Below are 21399 nucleotides of genomic sequence, written 5' to 3'. Positions count from 1 at the left end.
TGTATAAAAATACACTTAAGCTGATAACCGCCAATATAGTTTTGCTATATGAAATGGCCCCGATTCTACTTCAGAAAGTCAATGCTGGTATTTTAATGAAACTTTCAACCAGATTCCCTCTCCCTAAACAGAGGCTGAAACCACCCTCACCTTTTTAATACATGGCGGCCAGCTGCATACATTAAAAGGGGCCACTGACCAGTCACAGCCCATCTCACTCTGTCCTCTGCAGCACTGGTGGCTCAGGGGACAGGCCTGACATTGGGATTTCCAATGGAGACACCACTGAGTCCAGACAGAAGTGCCCACACTGAGTGCAAAGATGCTGCCTCTTAGGTCAAATCTCAGGTAACAGGGCACGTGAGTGCTGACACCTCACAGCACTCCTCAGGGGATGTGCTTCTGTCCACCCCCAAACTCCCACCCCCGAGAACCCATCACCATCCGCTTTCCCTCCACCACCCACTGTCTTCATTCTGATTCAAGGTACGGGCACTAGGAAGACAGAGAATCAGAACGCATAGTGCACTGACTTGAAAGGAACCAAAGACGTCAGAGATGAGAGGCAGAGAGAGAGGATCGATCTGTGCGGTTTTATTGACCAACAAGAGCCAGCTCCGCAGGCCCTGGCCCATGAACGGCTGTGCTAGCTGTACTGTCTGCTTAGAGCTTTAACTGGAGAGTAAACTCTTCCCAAGCTGGAGATAAGACGGAGCCAGTGCCCGGGGCCACAGACTTCTCCTCTGGGCAGACCCATAAGGTCACAATGAATCTGAGAAATTCCTGTCACCTAGTGAAATGTCTTAGTGCAATGCATTACTCATGTGCTTGTGTAAACCAACCTGCTGCGCTGCCAGCCGTATAAAAGTATAGCACATACAATTATGTACAGTACACAAGCCTCGGTAATAACGAACAACTATGTTACTGGTTTATGTATTTACTACACCTTTTACTGTTATTTTAGAGTGTACTTTTTCTACTTATAAAAAAAGACTTTGCTATAAAACAATACACGGCTTATGCCAGCAGCAGCCTCATACGTCTTGTGTTTATTACATCTCCTGATTGCATCATTTTCTCTTGTGCTTGATTTAATCTCGTGTTGTTTTGCAGTAACACGGCGTACAGGCTTGTAGGCTAGACTCAGGAGGCTGCCCCATGTAGCCTAGATGTGTAGTAGGCGACACATCTGGGTTTACGTAAGGACACACTCTATGATGTCTGCACGACGATGAAATGGCCCAATGACACAGGACATATCCCCGTCGATCTGGTGTGCACGACTGCACGATCATTCTTATTATAGTTGCCAGATGTTCGAGGTATAACCTCAGCTGGGCTTAAATTTTCTTTCTGTCATTACATCCACTAAGAATATCGCCTCCGATGATATAATCTCATTCTGTTGCCTAAGGCCAGGCTCTTGCTGCTCCGAGCTTGTGCTACCATCACTGCCTGGGCCTGCAGTGCCCTCCATACCCTCTGCCTAAGCACCCTCAGGGCCACGCTCAGTGTTTCCCCAAAGCCTTCTTCTGGTGCTCTGGGCCCTCCCTTGGTTTAAATGCTTCCTCTACTTACGTCTCACTCCACCGCTCGGGATTTGGCAATGCGCCTCGGCTCAAGGTTGTCTGTCCCACACTTTTTGTCCTTTCTCTCCAATCAGATCATTGACTTTTTACAGTGGCCTGTCTTCCCCGCTGCCTGCCCCTCCCCCACCACTCCTGAAACTTCCTTGTCACTGAGCTCTGAAAACAAAGAAGGGGCCTGATCAATATTTAACAACTGAAAATAAACCTCACTGACTATGGATCGTTTTATGGGAAGGAAGTTGAGTCACCACCAATATTGTTTATATATTTGAATCGTTTCCTACAATGTGGGCATCAGAGAGACCATCGTGATTCTCTACCAACGCCCTCACTTTACTTCTGGGTGAGAAAATTGCAGCCCAGAGAGGACAGTCATTCCTTGAAGGTCACACAGCCCAAGACCCCAAGTTTCCTGCTTTCTACCTCAGTCTTCGTACTGCTCCATGTTATAGCCAGGACAACAAGCCCACCTGCATCCACTCGCCACCAACATGGATCTCCAGGAAAGGTGAACTAAGTGACCTTGGTTGTTTCTACTGTTACAGATACTACGAAGCACTCAGGGAGTTCAAGGACATCTTCCTAGTAATGTAGTTCCAGTTCATATTTACGAAGGAAGTAACCAAAGCATTCAAACTTTCCAAATCCAAAAGCAATCTCTGATAAAAGGTAACTGCCTCTCTCCTTTGCAATTCCAAACACCTCTAAGTAATGGTCAAATCCAGTCATCTGGCCAGGAATTTCCTGTGAGGAGTTTTATGGCTTTTAACTTTTAAAGAAGTTGCTTTTGATTTATGCTGATCATGTCTGACAGCCAGCATTTCTCTTAACAATAATAATAAATAAGTGAGACAAGGTCACCTAACCTGAAAGGAGCATATCTCCACTTCCATATCCATTACGGAGCCCTGGATCTACAGCTGCTCACCGAGGTCCCATGCCCTCCATACTCTATAGTAAATCCCACTCCTGGCACCTAGGCTGGCGATTTATTTTACACCATTTTCCTTTAACAGCCTAACCTAACACGAGACCCTCAGAGGACAGCTTCTGTCACAGGAGGGAGTGCCAGAGCAAGGACATGTGCTGTCCCCTCTCCAGGCAGGTATTTTACACAGTTTTTCTTCCTCTTGACTCCTGTGCAACAGCCAAACCAAAAAAGGCAAGTCTTGAAAAAAAGAATAAAAGATATTGAAAGAACAAAATGGATTGGTAGATTCAAGCCACTCCATTGGAGTATATGAAAGCTCTCTGTGACATGCAAACACACGTGGCCACATGGCAAAGTCCCACAGTAACGGTGTGTGTGTGTGTGTGTGTGTGTGTGTGTGTGTGTGTGCATTTCAGGCCCTGTGGTGGGTGTGCATACATAATGGCCCATGAGTGTGTCTGTGTGTTAGAGGCTGGGGTGGGGGGTTACTGGAGGAAGGGCCTCCCCCTTTGCACTTTCAATGAGACATAGCGTGATTCCTCCTATTTCCAGAGAGAGGCTGCCAAGGTCCTGGGGGCCACCAGCCCCCCATTTCAGCTTCTGCAGCCACTAGGTCATGAGGGAACTCTGACCTGACCCCTCAGGAAGCTCTAAGCAACTAGAACCTCGGTCCTTGAGCAGACAAACCTGGGCATAGGGTGAGGGAACCCACAAAGGAACAGGTAGCTTTACTCCCACCGCTGGTAAGTGTGGAGTGGGCATCCTGGTTGCCACAAGCATCCCACACATTCACCAGGCTGATGACAGAGGGGCACTCACAACCCTGTGGTCTATTGACGCCCAAATAGTAGGTCCGGTTTTTACAGTGAAACCCTGCATAGCTCTGTCCCCAGCTGTGGCTCACAGGGTGACAGGCTGTGAGGAAAGGAGAGACCAAGTGTCAACCCCACGGGCCTGGACACCACCCGCAGGACAGGGCAGCAGTGGGGTTCGGGCCACATGTCCTGCCCTTTGCCCCCCACCCACCCACGCCCTGTGCCCGGGCGCCTACCTGAATTGGAGCGTTTCTTTGGGGTCTTGAGGCTACGGCACCTTCCGCCCACGGAGCTACTGTTCTCGCTCATGGAGTCCTGGGCGGAGGACGCGCTGCCGGTGGCCTCGCTGTCGCGTATCATGCTCTCGTAGCCACTGCTGCCACCGCTGTGGTAGAACAGCGCGGTCTTGCCCATGGCGGGCGGGAGCTCCCCGCTCAGCACGCTGCTGTTGTCGCTGCCGTGACCGCTGCTGCAGCGGTGGGGCTTCCGCGGGGGCGTGACCTTGCTGTAGGGCGACGGCAGCAGGGGCACGGCCGCCGGCTTGTCGTCGGGGCCCCCGGCGCGCTCGTCGTCGGGCCCGGCCCGCGGCTGCAAGGCCCGGGGCCCCGCGCTGCCCTGCAGCAGCTCGGAGATGCGCCCGTTGACCGCGCGCAGGGGCAGCTTGGCAGCCAGGCCGGAGCCGCGGCTCCTGCTCAGCGACTGCGTGGACCAGCACATGTGCTTCCCGCTCGGGGCCGGGGTGGGGCTCTGGCCCACCGACTGCGGCAGGGACTTGGTGGAGAAGCTGAGCGTCTTGGTGGTGGAGGTGGACAGGCTGCGCGCTTTGGGACTGGCCAGGAGCAGCTTGCTCACGGCAGAGATCTTGGACTGGCTGGCCTTGGGAGAGGCGCCGGCCGACTGCGACTGTGGAGGGCCCGGGTTCGTGGGCGAGGCCCCGGCGCTGCGGCCCAGGCTCCGCCCCGCGCGGGGCATGGTGCTGTCCTTGCCGGCGTGCAGCCGGGAGCTCATGGAGGACAGGCTCTCGGCCCGCTCCAGCGACAGGCATTCGTAGTGGCTGACGGTGGTCCTGCCCAGGGAGTTGGTCCTGCTGGCCAGCTGCTCCAGCTTGGCGCTGAAGAGCTTGCTGCTGCTGCTGGCATCCCTCACCCTGCCGCTCGGCTCATCCGGGAAGCTGGCCAAGAAGGCCGTGGGCTGGTTCAAGGGGCTGCTGGTACCGCTGCCGGCACCGTGTTGGGGGCTGGCCCGGTTCTTCTGGTCCAAGCTGGACTTTCGGATGGGGGGCAGTGGGGGCGTCCCTTTGGGGCGAGCCAGGACACAGTGCTTGGGTGATGCCACCTTCCTCTCCAGGGTTGCCTTGGAGGGCTGGATGCCCGGAGCCGTCCCAATGCCGTTGGTCTCGGGGGCGCAGTGATAGAAGATGCCATCTAGCTCCTCCTGACGGCTGGCTTTCTGAGCAGCCCTGGGAAGGCTGCTGGACTTCAGGCTTTTGTTGGGATGTGCAGGGCTCTGGGCAGGCACGCTGGGCAGGGCCACCTCACAGCCATCCACTACCCTCCTGAAGTTGTCGGTGCCAGAGGAGGCAGACACCTCACCGCTGCTGCTGCTCAGCCTGTCACCGGGGCTGGCCTTCCTGTCCTGTTCCCGCTCTGCTCTGGCCTCAGGCTTGGCGGGGCCGGCTGCACCCTCATACTTCATCTCTCCTTCACTGGGATAGGCATTCTCTCTCTTTACCTCCTCTTCTCGTTTTAGCCAGGGGTCCTCGAATGTCATCTCTTTCTTTGCACTGGTTTCCTTGCTCTCCTGGGACAGGGCTGCTTTGGAGGCTGAGCCGCCAGTGGCCATGGATGCCTCAGTTTCTTGGACATGCTGGGGGCTCATGGCAATGCAGGGGTACACCGTAATGTTGGTCTTCATGGGGATGTACCCTTCGCAGCTGCTCAGATTTGCCGTATTGGAGATGGTGACCATGGCTTTGCCCAGGGTGGAGATCTTACAGCCTTTGATGGGGGTGGCTTTGTTGAAAGAGTCTTTCCCCATTTCAGACAAGATGAGTACATTATCGGGGCCTGCCTTTGGCTTCTCCCGGCACACCACGGCAGTGTTCTGGAGGCCGCCGACAAACTCGGAGGCCGGAGGGTCTGCCATTGCTTCCCCGTGCCCGAAACACGTCTGGGCTATGAAGCTGTGGCACGACTGCTCGCCATCACTGCCTGTGCTCATTTCACTCAGCCAGGAGCTGATGGAGGAACGCCTGCTCCCTGCCTCCCGGCCCTTCTCGTCCAGGTTCAGCTTCGGGAGGGGCAGGAACTGCGTGATGCTGACCTCGGAGACCGGAGCCATGCTGGAGTAGCACTCCAGGTCCTCACTGATGCTGCCAATGATGCTGACGGGCCGCGAGCCCGAGGCCAAGGCCTGCACGGAACAGTCGCTGTTGAAGCTGATGATGCTGGTGGGGCGGCCGCCGTCCAGGACCCCACTGATGGTCAGCTCCTCCACCAGCGTGAACACCAGCTCGTCCTCGCCGTTCAGCTCCAGCGGCTGCTGCACCGTCACCATGGTGGTGCTGACGATCTCCTTCTTGGAATCTGGAGACGTTGCTGCCTGAGGCTCGTCATCAGCAGGGGTTTCGGGGAACCCTTCGCTCCCAGCAGACATGGATTTCTTCAACACCTGGGGGCTCATTCCAACCGGAGGTGTACGCACCTCGGGCTGCAGCAGGGACTCGCTGGGCACTGTGCCGGAGTCCTTGCTCAAGGGAGGCAGGGGGGCAGGGGAAGGCAGGATGCCCTTCTGCGTGTAGACTTTGCATCTCTGGGAAGGAGAGCTGGCTGGCTTGTACTCTGAGGTCTTGGACAGGCTGGCAATGCCCAGCCGCGGGGAGCCCATGGGCCTGGGCTTGCCTTCCACAAAGCCACAGGAGTTCAGGCTTTCTCGGCTGCTCTGGAGGCTGGGGCTCTGCACGAGCTGGGAAGAACTGTGCTGGCTGCTGCTGCCGGGGATGCTCCTGGGCGAGGCAGGAGGGGGGCTGTTGGTGAGCACGGCTGCAGGGGCAGGCGAGCGACTCCTCTGCCTCCTGGAAGCCAGGGCGTCAGTGCCTTCTCTGTCACTCAGCGGGCCGTCTGACGCATTATCTTCCTTATCAGACTCACTGAACGGGTTTGCTCCAGCCGCTTGGCTTAACGGGGGACACTTGCTTGCCTGCTCTGCCCCAAACTGGGCAGGCAGCTCTTCGAAAAGAAACTTACTGGGCTCTTCACTGCCATCAATGCAATCCAGCCTCTCCTGCAGCTCGGCAAACGTGTTGCACTTCAGGCAATCCCTCTCAGGTTTGCTGGCCGTGGCCTCTCCAGCCTCCACAGGCCGGCTGTCACCCCTGGTCTTCTGCAGGGCCGGCACAATGGGGACAAAGTCTGGGGGGCCCTCGTTGTCAGTGAGCTCCTTGTCAGAGAGGGCCGTGCCATTTGGCCCAATGTAGATGACCGTGTCACAGGACTGCTCGCTGCTGGAAGAGTAGTCGGGGTCACTGGACAGGTGAGGGATCGTGAAGTCTGAATCCACCGTGGCCCTGGCGTGGAAGGGTCTCAGCTGGGTGGGCCTGCGCATTCTGCCTTCTTCACAGGAGCTCTCTCCCCCAGAGGAGCTTGACGTGTACTGTGAGCGAGAGGAGAACACTTAGCTTGGGGAGCCTTCCAAGACAGCCCTCCTAGGGAGCCGGCCCTGCTGACTGGACGGAGGCTCTCCAGGCCCCCGGTCGGCTTCCCTGCATGTGGGCTGTTACCTGGGACATGCCAGGCTTGGGTCCCATGTTCCACATCATGGCCTTAGATGCGAAGGGTAACCCTTACATGACACATGGGGAAACAGAGGCTGCTCATGAAAGGAGGTGACCAACCTAGGTCTGACCTCCGAAGGGCTACGGGGTCACCAACATGGCACACCCAAGCCATCAGTGGCACCTGGTATCACAGAACACTGGTTGGCAAGACTCGTTTTCTACAAAGAAAAGCTACAAAAGGAAGGGGGAAAGCCCCACACGTCACCAGCTGGCCCTAGAGCAGAGTGACGACCATCGTGATTATCTTCTCAAACATTCTTATCACACCACTACTGTCTGTCCTGGCGTGGCCTCTGTCTGGAAAATAAGCCTGCTGGTTGTTAGCAGACTCTTACCATCAACCAACAACGAGGCCCACCCAGCAAAACCCGGCAGCCTGAAAGTGCCTCCTGGAAACACAGGGAGCATGGGGCCACGTGAGCAGCAAGTTAACAATCCTCTTTGGGGTCAGCCAGTGGAAGGACACAGTCTGGATCTACAGAGGGCCAAAGCAGGTGAGAGGTACACTGTGAATGCTTCCCACCCTCCCAAATGTTCCACCTCAAAGTAGCCATCCATTTGAACTATGTAAAGTGGACAGGCGCTCCCTGTCAGGGGTCCAGGTGGACGACTGGGAAAGCACCAACTGTAGGGACAGGAAGTGACTTTCTTCTATATCAGCCTCGGGTTTTCCAGCCCCCAGGGGGACCCTGAGCACCCTTGCCTCTGGTGCTCGTGGATGAGAAACCCTGACTGGGCTCTTTCTGACTCAGCTCCAGGGCAGGGCTCCCAAAGCGCCTTCATTACTGCACCCCCTGCGAGCTCCTTACCTTCGTTTTCTTTTTCTTCATTCTCAAGACTCTCGAGGCGATCTGGATGGTGGACAGGGTTTCCGCGTAGTTCCCGGCTGCCGCCGAGATGTGAGCGATCATGGTGGTGCGACAGTTCATGTTCCCCAGGGATTCCCGGAGCAGCATGGTGAGCTTGCTTTCTCTGCCAAACAAAGTGGATTAAGGCTGCATTAGCGGACCATGCTTCTCTTTGGCTGTCAGGGCAGGACTTCAGGCCTCTCTACATGGCTTTTTTTGTTGTGGGCAGTGTTTTTTCTTTTTCATTTTTTTTTTTAATCGTATACTAATTAACATTGTTTTCTAGCATGCTATTTGTAGTTGGCAGCTGAGCAAGTGCATCTAACCCCAAGTACAGAATGCATGCAAAACACCTCCCTTGGCACTTCTGTCCTGGCTGTGATGGGTATTCCTGTGCGTCTGTGTGCATGCATATGACATTGCACATAATGAGACCTGGGGATAGAAACCAGAGGAAGGGATGAAGAGAGATGGCTTTGTGACTGGTGATTCGGCACGCTGTCTGTACACACGGTCCTTTACTGTGAGTGTCTGCACGCAGGCAATCCCTGCCACAAGAAGTAGTTCCCCGGCCATGAACTTGCACTGAAGATCTATGTGTTTGTAAGACAGGCCAAGTTCCTTCTGCCAAGGAACTGCAGTCATTTTATTGCTATTGTCTCTGAACTCTCATATTTGCACAGACTAATAATGAAGGGATTCTTGTCCCTGATGATACGTGACAAAACACAGACATAGGCCCAAGCACTGACTCAATTAGCAAACAGAGCACAGAACTTTCTAGAAAGGCCTCCGATGGGGCTTTGCAGGTACTGTACGGAGCCAGGGCCCTGCGTGGTGGTAATGAGACCCAGGAGTTTACAGACTGCATTTCTATGTTCTTTAAAAAATGACCTGAAGGAATAGCTTGTGTTGTTCCATTCTTATACTGTCCCAACATTTTTCCTGCCTCGCTTTTAAAAGGCTCAGCTTATGTCATCCCCAATATGCATCCTCTCAACTTCTGCCCAACGTCATTTCATTTCTGGAGCCTTCCGTGGTCCTAGGCGGAGGCAGCCCCATTGTTTCCCATGCCCTGTGCTCACATTCCTGTGCTGTGTTTATAATGCCAGGTGAGAGGAGTTTGTCCTGTCATCCGTGTCCCTGTCAGGCTGCTAGTCAACCACCCCTGCAGAGTTCCCTAGAGAGGGACTATCCAACTCTGCAGACTCGGTGTGAGACGCAGGCCGCTGTCAGCAGGGATTAGATCTTGGAAATGGGGGAAATCATTTCACACGTGACCTGCATAGGCCTTCAGGGAGATAAGACCAGTGTTAAGGCAATTGTTTCTCCTTTTCATCTGGGACCAATTAAAGTGTCAGTTTGGGGCTACTGGGCTCACTCTGGCTCAGTTCCAGGGCAATTAAAAAATATATCAGCATTTCCCTTCAAGCAAAATAATTAGTGATAAAAGTGGTGGACAGAGAATATTATGGCTGAATGCTTATGTCTTCCCCAAATTCATATGCTGAAGTCCTAAGCCCCAATGTGACGGTATTAGGAGGTAGGACCTTTGGGATGAGATTAGGTCGTGACGGTGAAGCCTTTATGAACTGGATTAGTGCCCTTATAAAAGGGACCCCAGAGAACTCCCACACCCCTTCTACCCTGTGAAGTTATGACAACAAGATGGACATCTACGAGCCACGAGGTGGGTCCCCACCAGACACTGCATCTGCCAGCGCCTTGACTTGGGACTTTCTAGATTCCAGAATTGGGAGAAATAAATTTCTGTCGTTTAAGCCATCCAGTCTGTGGTACTGTGTTATAGCCGCCCAAACTAAGAGAGAAAAGAAATGCAGATATGGAGGAGAACGGAGGCCCGGATCTAAACATTACCTCCTTTCAACATATATGCAGCTGGATGTCACAGACACCAGCAGAGCTGATGGCCAGACATCCCTGGCAGACATTTTTGGCAGAGACACTGCCCCGGATGAGCCTTGGGCTTTGTCTTCACTGTGTGAAAAGGAGGACAGATTCCATCAGGGTTAAGCTGTGATCACATACAGCTGATTCTTATTACTCACGGTAGTTGCCTCCTATTAAGTCTCAGTGAAGACTGTGCTAGTGAATTAGGAGCCATTGCTCCCTGGGGAAACTCATGGTTGAGGTTCCCAAGCACCTCTGGTCACAACATTTTGTCAGGTGATCAACACACAACCTTGTTTCCTGTGCATATATGTTTCTGTGTCACAATACCTTCTTTAATCCATATTTCTTACAAATAATGAATTATACACACCATTTCTTTATAATAAAATACCAGCGACAGGGTTTACCATTTTCCTGACCCTGGGTATCATGACCGTGGATTTCTGTGGCTTTCAGCCTCACAACACTGTTCACTATATTCTTTTAATTTAATCAGTCATCCTCTTGTGAATCCACAGATATAACCACTTTTCCATAGCGTCATCATGCACGTTAGGTGTTAACCTCCGCACTTTCCAGAGCAGCTGAGGTAGATAGAGATCAGTGAACTTGGTCTTTCTTTTTCTGGATGCACCATATGGTTGATTCATTAACATTGAACTCACACCAATAGCACAATAACATGCCCGGAGGAAGCGTACCTAACACACGCGTTTTCTCCTAAGGCACACCACTGCTTTCTTGCACTAAGGAACACTAGACAGTACTTCAACAGTGTACGGTGGTACCTCGGTTTTCTAACGTAATCGTTCTGGAAGACCGTTCGAGTTCTGAAACGTTTGAAAACAGCGGACAGCTAGGCCTCAGGATCTTGCACGCAACGGAAGCCATGTGACATGTTCGACTTCCGAGGTGTGTTCGAAAACCGAAGCATTTATTTGCAGGTTTATGGCATTCGTAAACCAAAATGTTCATCAACGGAGATGTTCGAAAACCTAGATACTACTGTACTTAAGGGGCCATTTAAACCACGGAATCACCAACAAAAAGTTCACAAATGCAAAAAATGGGGCACTAAGTACACTAAAAAGAACGCTTGTTTACAGAAAGACAGGTGAAACAGGAAGGCAGCCTCAGCTGGGAATGTGCCCATTGGACAACTCAGAGTTCCACTGGTGCACCCGCCTGCAAATGCCAGTGTTTTCACTGCGAGGATTGATTTTGGGTTCACAAATGAATTTTAGTGACTAGGAAAATTTACAAATATGGGGTCTGCAAACAATGGGGATACTCTGAAGTTCCTAATGCTGTTTTATTAATCAACTGCACTCTGCTGAAGGCACCACCCACTTGTTTCTCTGTGTGACCCTAGGTACGTTCTCTGGGAAAGATACCAAAGACAGAAAAACGGATATAATATTGTTATAGCAAACTGTTTGCCCTGTGTATTTCCACAGTTCTCCATTCATGACTCAATCATAGGACTTTTTTTTTTTTTTTTTTTTTTAAGTTCACATTGTGGGAAGAGGCCAGGGCACGTATGTTGCTTGGCAACCAGAATTTTAGCTCTCCTGATGGAAAGCCAGTGAAACTGCTAGCAAGATTCTTTCACCTGGGCCTCTCTAGATTCTAAAAAGCACATCCTTATGGGAGTGAAAAATGGGGGCTATAAAGCTTTGGTTTTTTTCCTCCTCATAATGATCCTTTAACTTGGAACAAAGACAATGAAGTTGGGTACGGAAGGTGAAAGAGGGGGCAGGGTACTAGAGGCTGCAAACTGTTGGTTTAACGCAGCGTCTTTGGTAGGAGAATAAAAAGGTTTAAATAGTTTCTAGGGCAACGGTCAGCACAAACTCAGACTCACCTTTGCATCAAGACTGAGGCGAGAGGAATTCTCATGCAGGTGCAGAGCTGCTGGCCCCCTGAGCCCCAGGCCCAGGCTGAGGGAGGGAGTTAGAGACTCAGGGGCCATGTGGGAGGGGTCCTGGCTGTCCAGGGCAGGTTGGGCAGGGACAGGAGGGGCCTGGTGACAGAGCAGAGCCGACTGGAGTCTGGGGAACGACCGTGCCACTTTGTCAAATGGCCATGTTTTTTATCCACACATATTCTACCTCCCTCCCACCCCAACTGCGCACACCTTTTATAGCGATTTTTGGAAAAATGTCTTGCTTTTTAAAATAAGTCAACCTTTTACTAGACATAGAAAGAGACCACAGAAAGAAGAGGATAATGAATACATTTTAATTAATAATAATTTTAAAAGAACATGAAAGAGCAATTAGGACAGGAGCTCACAAACTAGGACCTGCTGGCCAAATTTGGCCCACTGCCTGTTTTTATAAATAAAGTTTTATTGGTACACAGCCACACCTACTTATTAACATACTGCCTTTGGCTGCTTTCACACTACAACAGCCGAGTTGAGTACATGTGACACAGCCCATAAGGCCCATAAAACCACAAATATTTAGTATCTGGTCCTTCACAGGAAAAGTTTGTTGACCTTTAGAGTAATCATGATGTGGTATCACCCCAGGCACAGTGCCAGAGAGTCACCACCAGAGCATGAAGGTCTGTCTGAATGTCCTTACTATACAATAATCTCTTTCTGATGTGATTGTGTTAGCTGTTGTCCGCGTTGTTCTCTCTTGGTTCAGAGGTTTCACGGAGGGAGACCTAAAATCTGTCCCCTGGATACAGGCAGAGGAACAAACGCCGGCCTTTAGAAATCACTCAAGCACCAGGCCGTAGCCATGGCGACGGCCCAAATCACTTCCTACTTCCTGCAGAAGCAGCTCCCGTCCTTCCAAAGGGGCTGTGAGATGCTCACACTCACTCAACCCATAAACTCATTAGTGTCTGTGGCAGGCAGTTCATTGAAGAAACACTTAGTGAGCACTGAGCCTATATAAGGCACCGTGCAGGGGCTTAGAAAGTGCGGGGAACAGGGACTGGCCATCCAGTGAGAGGGGCAGACATGCTAACCCCCGTTACGATAGCATTCGTTACAGCCAATGACAGAATCTAAAATAGCACATGATAAGGAAAGACCCCTTGAGGCTAGAGGATGTCCCCAGGGTCACTGAAACTCCCTGTGAGAGAACTCCTAGACCTTCACCTTGATAGCACAGTTCTGTCTCCTTGGCTGGGGGTCTCCTACGTGGCAAGATCCAAGGACCGACAAAGAACACTTTATTTGCATGTGGTCCCCAAAACACCTAACAAAACTCTAAATTCCCTTCTGAAAGGATGGTCTGGAATCTGTAGCTCCTTATTTGCTGACCCCCGAGAAGGGAAATTGTCCCAGCCGCTGAGATGATACAAGCTGCCCATGAAACAAGAGGTCCGAAGTCACACTACGATGTCAGCCAGGTAATTCCACAAGCAAAAAGTCATTCCTTTCCCGAGCAGTGGTAAGTATACTTCTTCTCCAGAAAGGAGGTGGAGAACCCTGGAGGGAGAAGGTAGGGCATGTGTTGACCATGCCTTTTGAAAGGAGAAAGAAGTGGTGAGCTGTGACTCACCGAGTGTGGCCACCTAATGCCAGCACCACGGAAATGGATGGCCCTTCTTTCAAGTCCTGCTTCTTATGAGAGAGGACTGTAGATTCCACTTACGACAGACATGGTCTCCTTCAGTACAAACACAATGAGGACACAGAATAAAAGAAGATGAGGCTGAGCCTCCTTACTTTGTCAATTCTTAATAACACATCAAAAGAAAGGAGCTTAGTTAATCCAGAAAACTAATTAAGCTCCAGAACAATTTGCAAGAAAAGATTTCTCGGGCAGCAAGAACTGAAGCAGACATATAAACCACACACATATGCCCATCCAGGTGTACACACAGTCAGGCTCTTTTTTGAAAAGGTAGGCAGCGGTTTGTTTGTTTGTTTGTTTGTTTGCTTAAGTAATACACCATCAGTAGTCAAGAATGGAAATCAAATGCAGAGAATGGTCAGATGTTGAAACAAGATAACAACTAATATTTCAATGTCAAGAACACAGTGGTACCCTTAAAGGATATTTAAGGAGATGACCCTGAACTACATTACATTCCAGTAACTATGCCATTTCCTACCCATTTTACCTGTAAATTGCCAGAATGTCTTCTCTAGCCCCCAAAGAGAACTGGAGATACTGGGCAAGAGCCGCCAGGTATCAAGTCAGCTCCAGGAAATACGATCTCCCAGCGCTAGCCCCCAAATCCCAGGCCCCCGTATCCATCCACTGACCACCAGGAGGAGAGAGCAGAGGGAAAAGGGAGAAAGAATGGAAAGGAAAAGAAAAAGACAAGTAGGATAAAACCACAACTCGATGTAGTTTTTGGCTACTCCAGTGGCCACCCTTTCTCCCACAGATCCTGCTGCCTTTCTAGTCACATCCTATTGGTCTGTAAACATCCCTTTCTACTGTAGCCCGAAGGGTCACCAGTGAGACCAGGTCTCTGAGACATTAGCATCCATGGCCTCATGTTCCTGGCCAAGGTGGGTGACATCTGTGCAGGCCTTTACCCGTCATTAGAGAGAGAGAGACGGAGGCACCAGTCCCACTGGGTGAGGACAATTCTTGTGCCTGTCTGTCTTCTAGATCCCAAGCAAGTGCCTTTATGTGTGACACTGTCACATTGTGACAGACAGATAAATACATACTTTCACAGAGGAAAAATCCCTCCCTTGAGTTTATTTCTTCATACGGGACTCAAAGCCCCCCTTCCATGATGGCTTCATGGGTGCACATCTTTGAGGAGACTATACGCCTTCCCTCTGGGAGAAGCATCTGAGAGGCAGCAGTGACTTTTCTCAGCAATGTTCCCCTCAAAGATGCCAACATTTGAGGACACGGATTATCTGGTTTCTGGTACTAGAGAAGTACCCAAACTTGCACAGGTCCAGCTATCCTAATGGCATTTTCAAAAGGTGTCACATGAAGGTAGAGTGCTTGCTGCTCCGTTTCAATCTCTACTCCATTTGTCCTGCATATGGCATCTGTGGGATGCTGGGAAGGAGAGCACCTCGTGCTGGCAGCTGAGGTAGAGAAGCACAGCTCTCAGGTCCCCATGGAGAGCGACTCTGGCTTGTATAATAAAGCTTCCTGTGTCCGACATGTGTGTCAGAGGTGCCTCTGCAACACTGGCATTCAGCAGTGTGCAAGATGATTTCCCTCCTCAGAGGAGAGCTTAGTAGAGGACCCTGCAGGGAGCTACCCACTCCTAGCTGAAGGATCAACCTTTGTGATCCAACCAATATGTCACCTGGTGTGCATTCATGCCTTGCTTAACCTAAGACCACCTGTTAGCGGAGGTCCTGAAACTGTAACCACTTAGAGTAATCGAGGTTCATCTAATGTTCTCCCATAGAACTCTTTTGTTAAACACTGTATAGCCCCGAGGTGCAAACGGCGCCATTTAGGGATGTGTCTGATATAGGTAACACATGCCATCCTGGTGATTGAGGCCTAGTGCCATGATGGCTCTAGAACGTTGGGGGCAGTGCCTAAGCAGAGGCAGGCGAGGAGCCATGGTGCCCACAGGGACCCAGGTGGAGCAGCAGTTACCTCCTGGAGGACCAGGCACATGATGAGCATCTATGTGAGCTTCCTGAGGGACATGGGAAAGCATGTGAATGGAAGGACAGTCTACACAAGAGGTTTCTACATCACAGGTGTGGGTGGTGGCCAGTGAAATCTGAACTATGACTTTAATAGTTTACCACTGTTCACATAGGAAGATGAAATCTAGGGAAATGTGGACCACATGAATCCATTTGGTCCTGGATATCAGTGTTCCGTTCATCCAAGTAAGATAAAATTCACATAATTCAGCCTACTTCATGAGAAGCACGAAGTAAAGTATACAACTTGAATTTATAGCTAACAGGAGATTTCAAGTTAAAATCCTAACTAATCTGCTTCCAACTCATTTAACAAGACACACTGGCAATGACTAAAGTGGTTATAAAACAGGTTCGTTTATATAAATTAAATGTGTTCCATGAAAAAAATTTTTTTACATTATTTACTTGCTTAACCACTCACTCCCTCTGATGTAGAGCAAGGGAAAGCAGGACTCCAGTCTAAGCTCTGGATCACTCAGAATTAGTAGAATCTGAATTACTCTCAATATTATAAAATCTAAGTTCTGATCAGAAAAATGTACATCTAATTCAAGGCCATAGCACCCAGGTATGACATAAGATGTTTTAAAGGTAATTTACATAATAAGAACCACAATATAGAAAGTCCACTGATTCCAGGATACAATTCTGAGTCAAGGTTGAAAAATATTTTTAGAGCCATAGAGTATTAGAGTTGAAAGGATTCTTAAGGGTCATTGCATATTTTGAATAAAAGGACTGCCACTGTAACAGGTAATCTGTTTTCTGCCAGAATTTTTTTCACGACTGAACATTTACCATCTCCCAGGGCTGCCTGTGTAATATTTTTGAGTAGCCTCGATTATTAGAAAGCTCTTTCTTATATTGAACTTAAATCTTCCTTGTACTTCTAACCCATGGGAACTGGCTCTGTTTTCTAGGGGCACACAGGGTAAGAATAATTCTTTTGCACACACTGGCCGTTCACATTTCAGAAGACATTTACCACCTCCTCCTTAAAGGTTCTCTCTCTGGGGAATATTCCATGTTCCTACCATTGCTCTTCAAATATTTGTTTGTTCATCCAAGCTCACACTAAGCCCCCCTCCTCCGACTACACAATTTAGTACTTCCTTTCCACTCGGACTAGTCTCAGATCTCGTGTAGTAAAGAATATGCCCTTGCCCAAAGGGAGGTCTAGCCTTTGAGCTCAGCTTCTGAGAGGTAATCTATGGACCTGTTAGGAGTGTCTTTGCTTAGAGGAGGGATTGGCCACACCAGATCTGAAGGCCACACCTGATAGTCTTGGGGTCAGATCTGGCCATGCCAGAAATATCACCCATGTGATTTAGGTCATGGGCTTTGGGTCATGCAGTATTAGTCAACCTAGAGACCAGGTTCAACCACTTGGGAAATCAATGAATCAATACTTAATGAAGCTCCAGCAAAAACTCTGCCCACTGAACCAGGGGTTGGATACTCAGTGCATATTGTCACAAATCAACAGTGGGAGGGTAACACATTCTGACTCCACAGGAGCAGACAATGGAAGCTTCATGTGTAGAACCCTGCCAAACTCTGCCCTATGCATCTCTTCCCATGGCTGGATTTTAATTTGTGCCCTTTCTCTGTAATCAATTGTTGCTGTGAGTACTCTCACCAAGTCCATGAGTCCTTCTAGTGAATTGACAAATCTGAGGTTGGTTTTGGGAACCCTTCAAACTTCAGTTGGTATCAGAAGTGAGAGTGGTCTCACGTGGAGTCTTCCCTCTAACTTTGTAGTTGGACCCTTGGGGTTGGTGTCAGAAATCTTGGGCAGACGTGGCAGTCTGGGCAATATGCCCCCAAACCTTACAATTTGGCTAATTCCAGGTAGCTTTTTTCAACAAGATCCTAAGAAACTTGGAGGCAAGGAGCTGTGCCTGTATTTTGACCTTTTTTATAGTAACTCTGACAAAGTTTATGATTTGCTAGTTCAAGGACAGAAGGGAAAATAACTCATATTTATTTTTACTTAGTTTAGCATATCCAGGAGCTAGGAGTGTCATCACTTTGATAAAAAATAAAACAGAACAACTTAGAGGGCAAATTAGTAGACCTTATAGACAAATAGAAAATTATAAGTCCATAGGTTTCCCCTGAATTAATAGACTGACAAAACACTGCATGTGCTAATGAAGTTTAAGATGCTATAAAGGGGAGCTTAATGATTTAATAACAAGACCCTCTACATTTACTAAACATGCAGACTGGTCTGTAATAGATGTGTGCTCGTTATTTAATCCACCTGCAGGAACAGATTAGGAGTAATAATGTTTATAACATGACTGTAATTTAGACTACAAATGCTACTCTGACATTTTTCACATTATCTAAAATTTCACTTCCTTTTTAAAATTTATTTGGCCCCAGCCATTATCATTAATTATCGATGCTTTGCCATAGACATTTCTCTAGCGCTGTCACTTTTTATAGAACCTTCGCAGTGGTGTATGACAGCTTTGCTGGAAGAGAGATAAGGAAACATCTCAGTTCTGTCGCATTATCACCATTACACATCTTTTGAGTAAAGATGAGCTCATTGTGCTATTTAGAAACTTAGCTATTCTCCAACTTCAAATCACCCTCAAGTTTAGGAGCAGGTGTTCATTCCAATGCCAAAGATCTCTGAAGTAACTCAAGACGGAGTTAGGCACTGAGGAATGACAGAGATGGAGTCAAGAGTCCTGTTGTCATGGTAACCCAGCGCCTCTCCCCTAATTTCTGCTCATCATTGACCTTCTCCATGGACTTTTAAAGAATTCTCCAGATGATAACAAAAAAAAAAAAAAAAGAAGATTCCCAATGGGACTCTTGATATAATGAAATCCTAGTCTTGCCTAGTGCCTCCTCTCAAACCTTTCCCACTGCCTTGCCACTACCCTATCCCTGACCCTCCTGCGTCACCTGAGAGAGAAACTTACATTTTTAGAACATTCCTATGCTTTTTCGTGACTTTGCATGCTTGTTTCAGTTGAAAAAAGCTTATCTTTATGGCATTTGGACGGTGCCTTTCTACAGCTCAGCCTGTGATCACCCTTCAGGGTTGACGTTAGAACCTTGTAGACGCTGGGCTTTGATAATCTGCAAGCATATTTCCAGTATTTCAAGTGCTTTCAAAAGAAATGTGTTTAAAAAACAAAAGCAACAAACAAACAAACAAAACAACAAAACCAGGGAAACATCTGGAAGGGTCTCATTTCCTTTTCTCACCTACTCTCTAAGCAAAACCCTAGGATGAGAGAGCAACCTGGGGACTGGGTAAATTATGGGGCTTTTACTTTACTGCTCTGGAAACCCAGGTGAGTCCCTCTTATACCACATTCCTCAGAAAGGCTAAAAAGAGGTTAAATAGCATTAGACAAAGGGTGTAGGCTTGATGATTACAAAGGATTACAAACACAACTATTTCCTGTCTCCAGAGTTCAATTTAGCCAATTCCAGGCTTTCTCTCTATTGAAATAAAATAAACAGAAGAAATGCAAATATGAGCCCTGAGCAGTCCTTTCATTTGCATTCACTTGACTGTTCTGATCTCATACACACAAAAGGCAGAGAGATCTACTCTCTCTCTGCTCAGTCAGGCTGCCTATCAGTGGGCACCCCCGGTGTTGTAGGATAACCTTCCAAGAAAGAAGACACAGCTGGTTTATTAGGCAAGGCCAGCGGTACAGAATATCACCCTGTCGGGAAGGATTCAGACCAGTTCTGGGGAGGATGGATTAGTTGATTCAACTTGTTCCTTCCCATGATCTCAAGCTCATCTCTCTCCCTGTGCAATGGCTTTTCTTGGAAGTCAGCAGCATGGAGCTTAAAACAGGAGTGTCATTGTCAGGGTCAGGATGAGCCATTTGTGCCCTCTCCTTCTGCCCTTGCCCCCTGCTTCTAACCAATGGCCTTCCCAAGACTCAGCTGGAGATACTTAAAGTGTTTCTCGGAGGAGGGGTGAAGCACCATTGCCACCAAGGCCATTATTCCCTGAGATGGGGACCCTTGGGTGCTCACCCAAAGGGCTGCAGACCAATACGACTATGGCTCTGATCCATTTGTTACTTCACTGAATGACAATGGGGGAGGCCTCCTCATCATACGAAGGGTGACAGTAAAGATGATTTGGTGGCTTTGGACCTGGAACTGAGAAGAATATCCTGAGATCCCTCCCTGCACTGTGGATTTGGGTTGTACCACTCTATTCACCACTCCTTGAACCACTGTGGCCTTTGTGCCTCTCACGCATCTGTGTTCACGCCAGGTTTGCAGCATGGAATACCCTTTACTTTAATGTCTGTCTGTGGAAATTCTTCCATGTCCAGCTCAATCCACTAGCCCACTAATTATTCAGGACAAAAAAGGAAAAGTGTAACAGCACTAGACATTCCCTGGGATTCATGTCCTTGGAAATCACCAGCCTTTCCTCTTCTTCTTTTTTATTGCGGTAAAACATATATAACCTAAAATTTACTATTTTAACCACTTTCCATGTATGATTCAGCTGAATAATATTCATTGTATGGATACACCACATTTTGTTTTCCACTCATCTATTGATAGATACACACTGCTGCCATGTGTTGGCTACTGCAAAGAATGCTGCTATGAACATGGACGTACAAATGTCTGTTCACGTTGCTGCATTCAGTTCTTTTGAGTATACACCTGGGAGTGGAACTGCCGGATAATATGGCAATTCTATGTTCAATTTTTTGAGGAGCTGCCAAACTGTTTGACACAGCAGCTATCCCATTTTACATTCTCACCAGCAAGCAATGCACAAGGGTTCCAATTTCTCCACATCCTTGCCAACACTTACATTCTGGTTTTGATAGCCTTGCTAATGAACGGGAAGTGGTATTTCATTGGGGTCATATTGATGCTTCTCTAATAACTAATGATGTTTTCTTCCTTTCATGTGGTTATTGGGCCACTTTGTATCTCTTCTTTGGAGAAATGTCTATTCAAGTCCTCTGCCCATTTTTTAATTGAATTGAATTTTGTTGTTGTTGAATTGCAGGAATTCTTTACATATTCTGGATATCAATCCTACATTAGGTGTATGATTTGCAAGCATTTTCTCCTATTCTGTAGGTTGTTTGTCAATCTCTTGATAGTGTCCTTTGATGTACAAATGTGCCATTTCATGTTTTGGTAACACTTTATCCGGCTTAGATTTTAACTCACATTTTTGGCATCTGTAGTTCAAAAGCCTCCTAATATTTGGTTTTCCTGCCAATAACAATGACCAAAGATTGCCTATGCTACTTGGTGTTGAAGATACTTGTCCAATATGGTCCTTGTTACTTGCAGACCACTAACCAGTCACCAGCTGGGAAACACTTGAAAGACTAGTATTGCTAAGCATATGGACAACCCAGGGGTAAACTTCTTTCGAAATCAACTATAACCAACTTTAAGGAGTGTGTTGAGGACAACCGTGTCAGAACGCCTTCTGGGTATCATGTGTGGTTTGAAGAAACATGATTTCGCAGTCTTCAGAACATGTACCAATTGGATTGGTTCACGACACAAGGACCAGTGTTTTAGGATTTGGAAGGAATGAAAAGGAAATTAAGTTTAAGAATGGTTTCCACTACTGGTATAAGTCTAAGGAAAGATGTTCCCCAGAGGCTACTTTTCATTCATTCGATAACTTAAGAGAGAGTCCATGAAATTTTAATGGGGATTGACATGAAGGGATTATTCGTTTCTTGAAAAAGAATGAAGAAAGATTCAAGTTTTCCAGTGATGTTTATTTTGTTTGATAAAATGATAGGCTATTGTGGCACAATTTTTATGTCTTTTAAGTCGATAAGTTCAATCACAAAGAGTTATTCG

At 48.4% G+C, this 21399-nt stretch overlaps 1 protein-coding gene across 2 annotated transcripts in view; it reads right to left on the bottom strand.

The window, feature by feature from the left end:
* The window catches only part of KIF26B (kinesin family member 26B), a 406845-nt gene that overhangs the window by 9023 nt on the left and 376423 nt on the right, over positions 1-21399 (bottom strand). For both annotated transcript variants that reach the window (XM_019730870.3, XM_019730871.3), the window contains 2 exons: positions 7983-8145; positions 3575-6989 (listed from right to left, as the gene is read on the bottom strand). In XM_019730870.3, the coding sequence (XP_019586429.3) occupies positions 3575-6989; positions 7983-8145 (3578 nt within the window). The remainder of the gene's footprint in view (positions 1-3574; positions 6990-7982; positions 8146-21399) is intronic.

Source organism: Rhinolophus sinicus, chromosome 6 (genome assembly GCF_057876585.1).
Source record: "Rhinolophus sinicus isolate RSI-liver-muscle chromosome 6, RSI-T2T, whole genome shotgun sequence".
NCBI lineage: Eukaryota > Metazoa > Chordata > Mammalia > Chiroptera > Rhinolophidae > Rhinolophus > Rhinolophus sinicus.
Note: the sequence above shows the minus strand (reverse complement) of the source record. Positions and strands in the feature narration are given on the sequence as shown.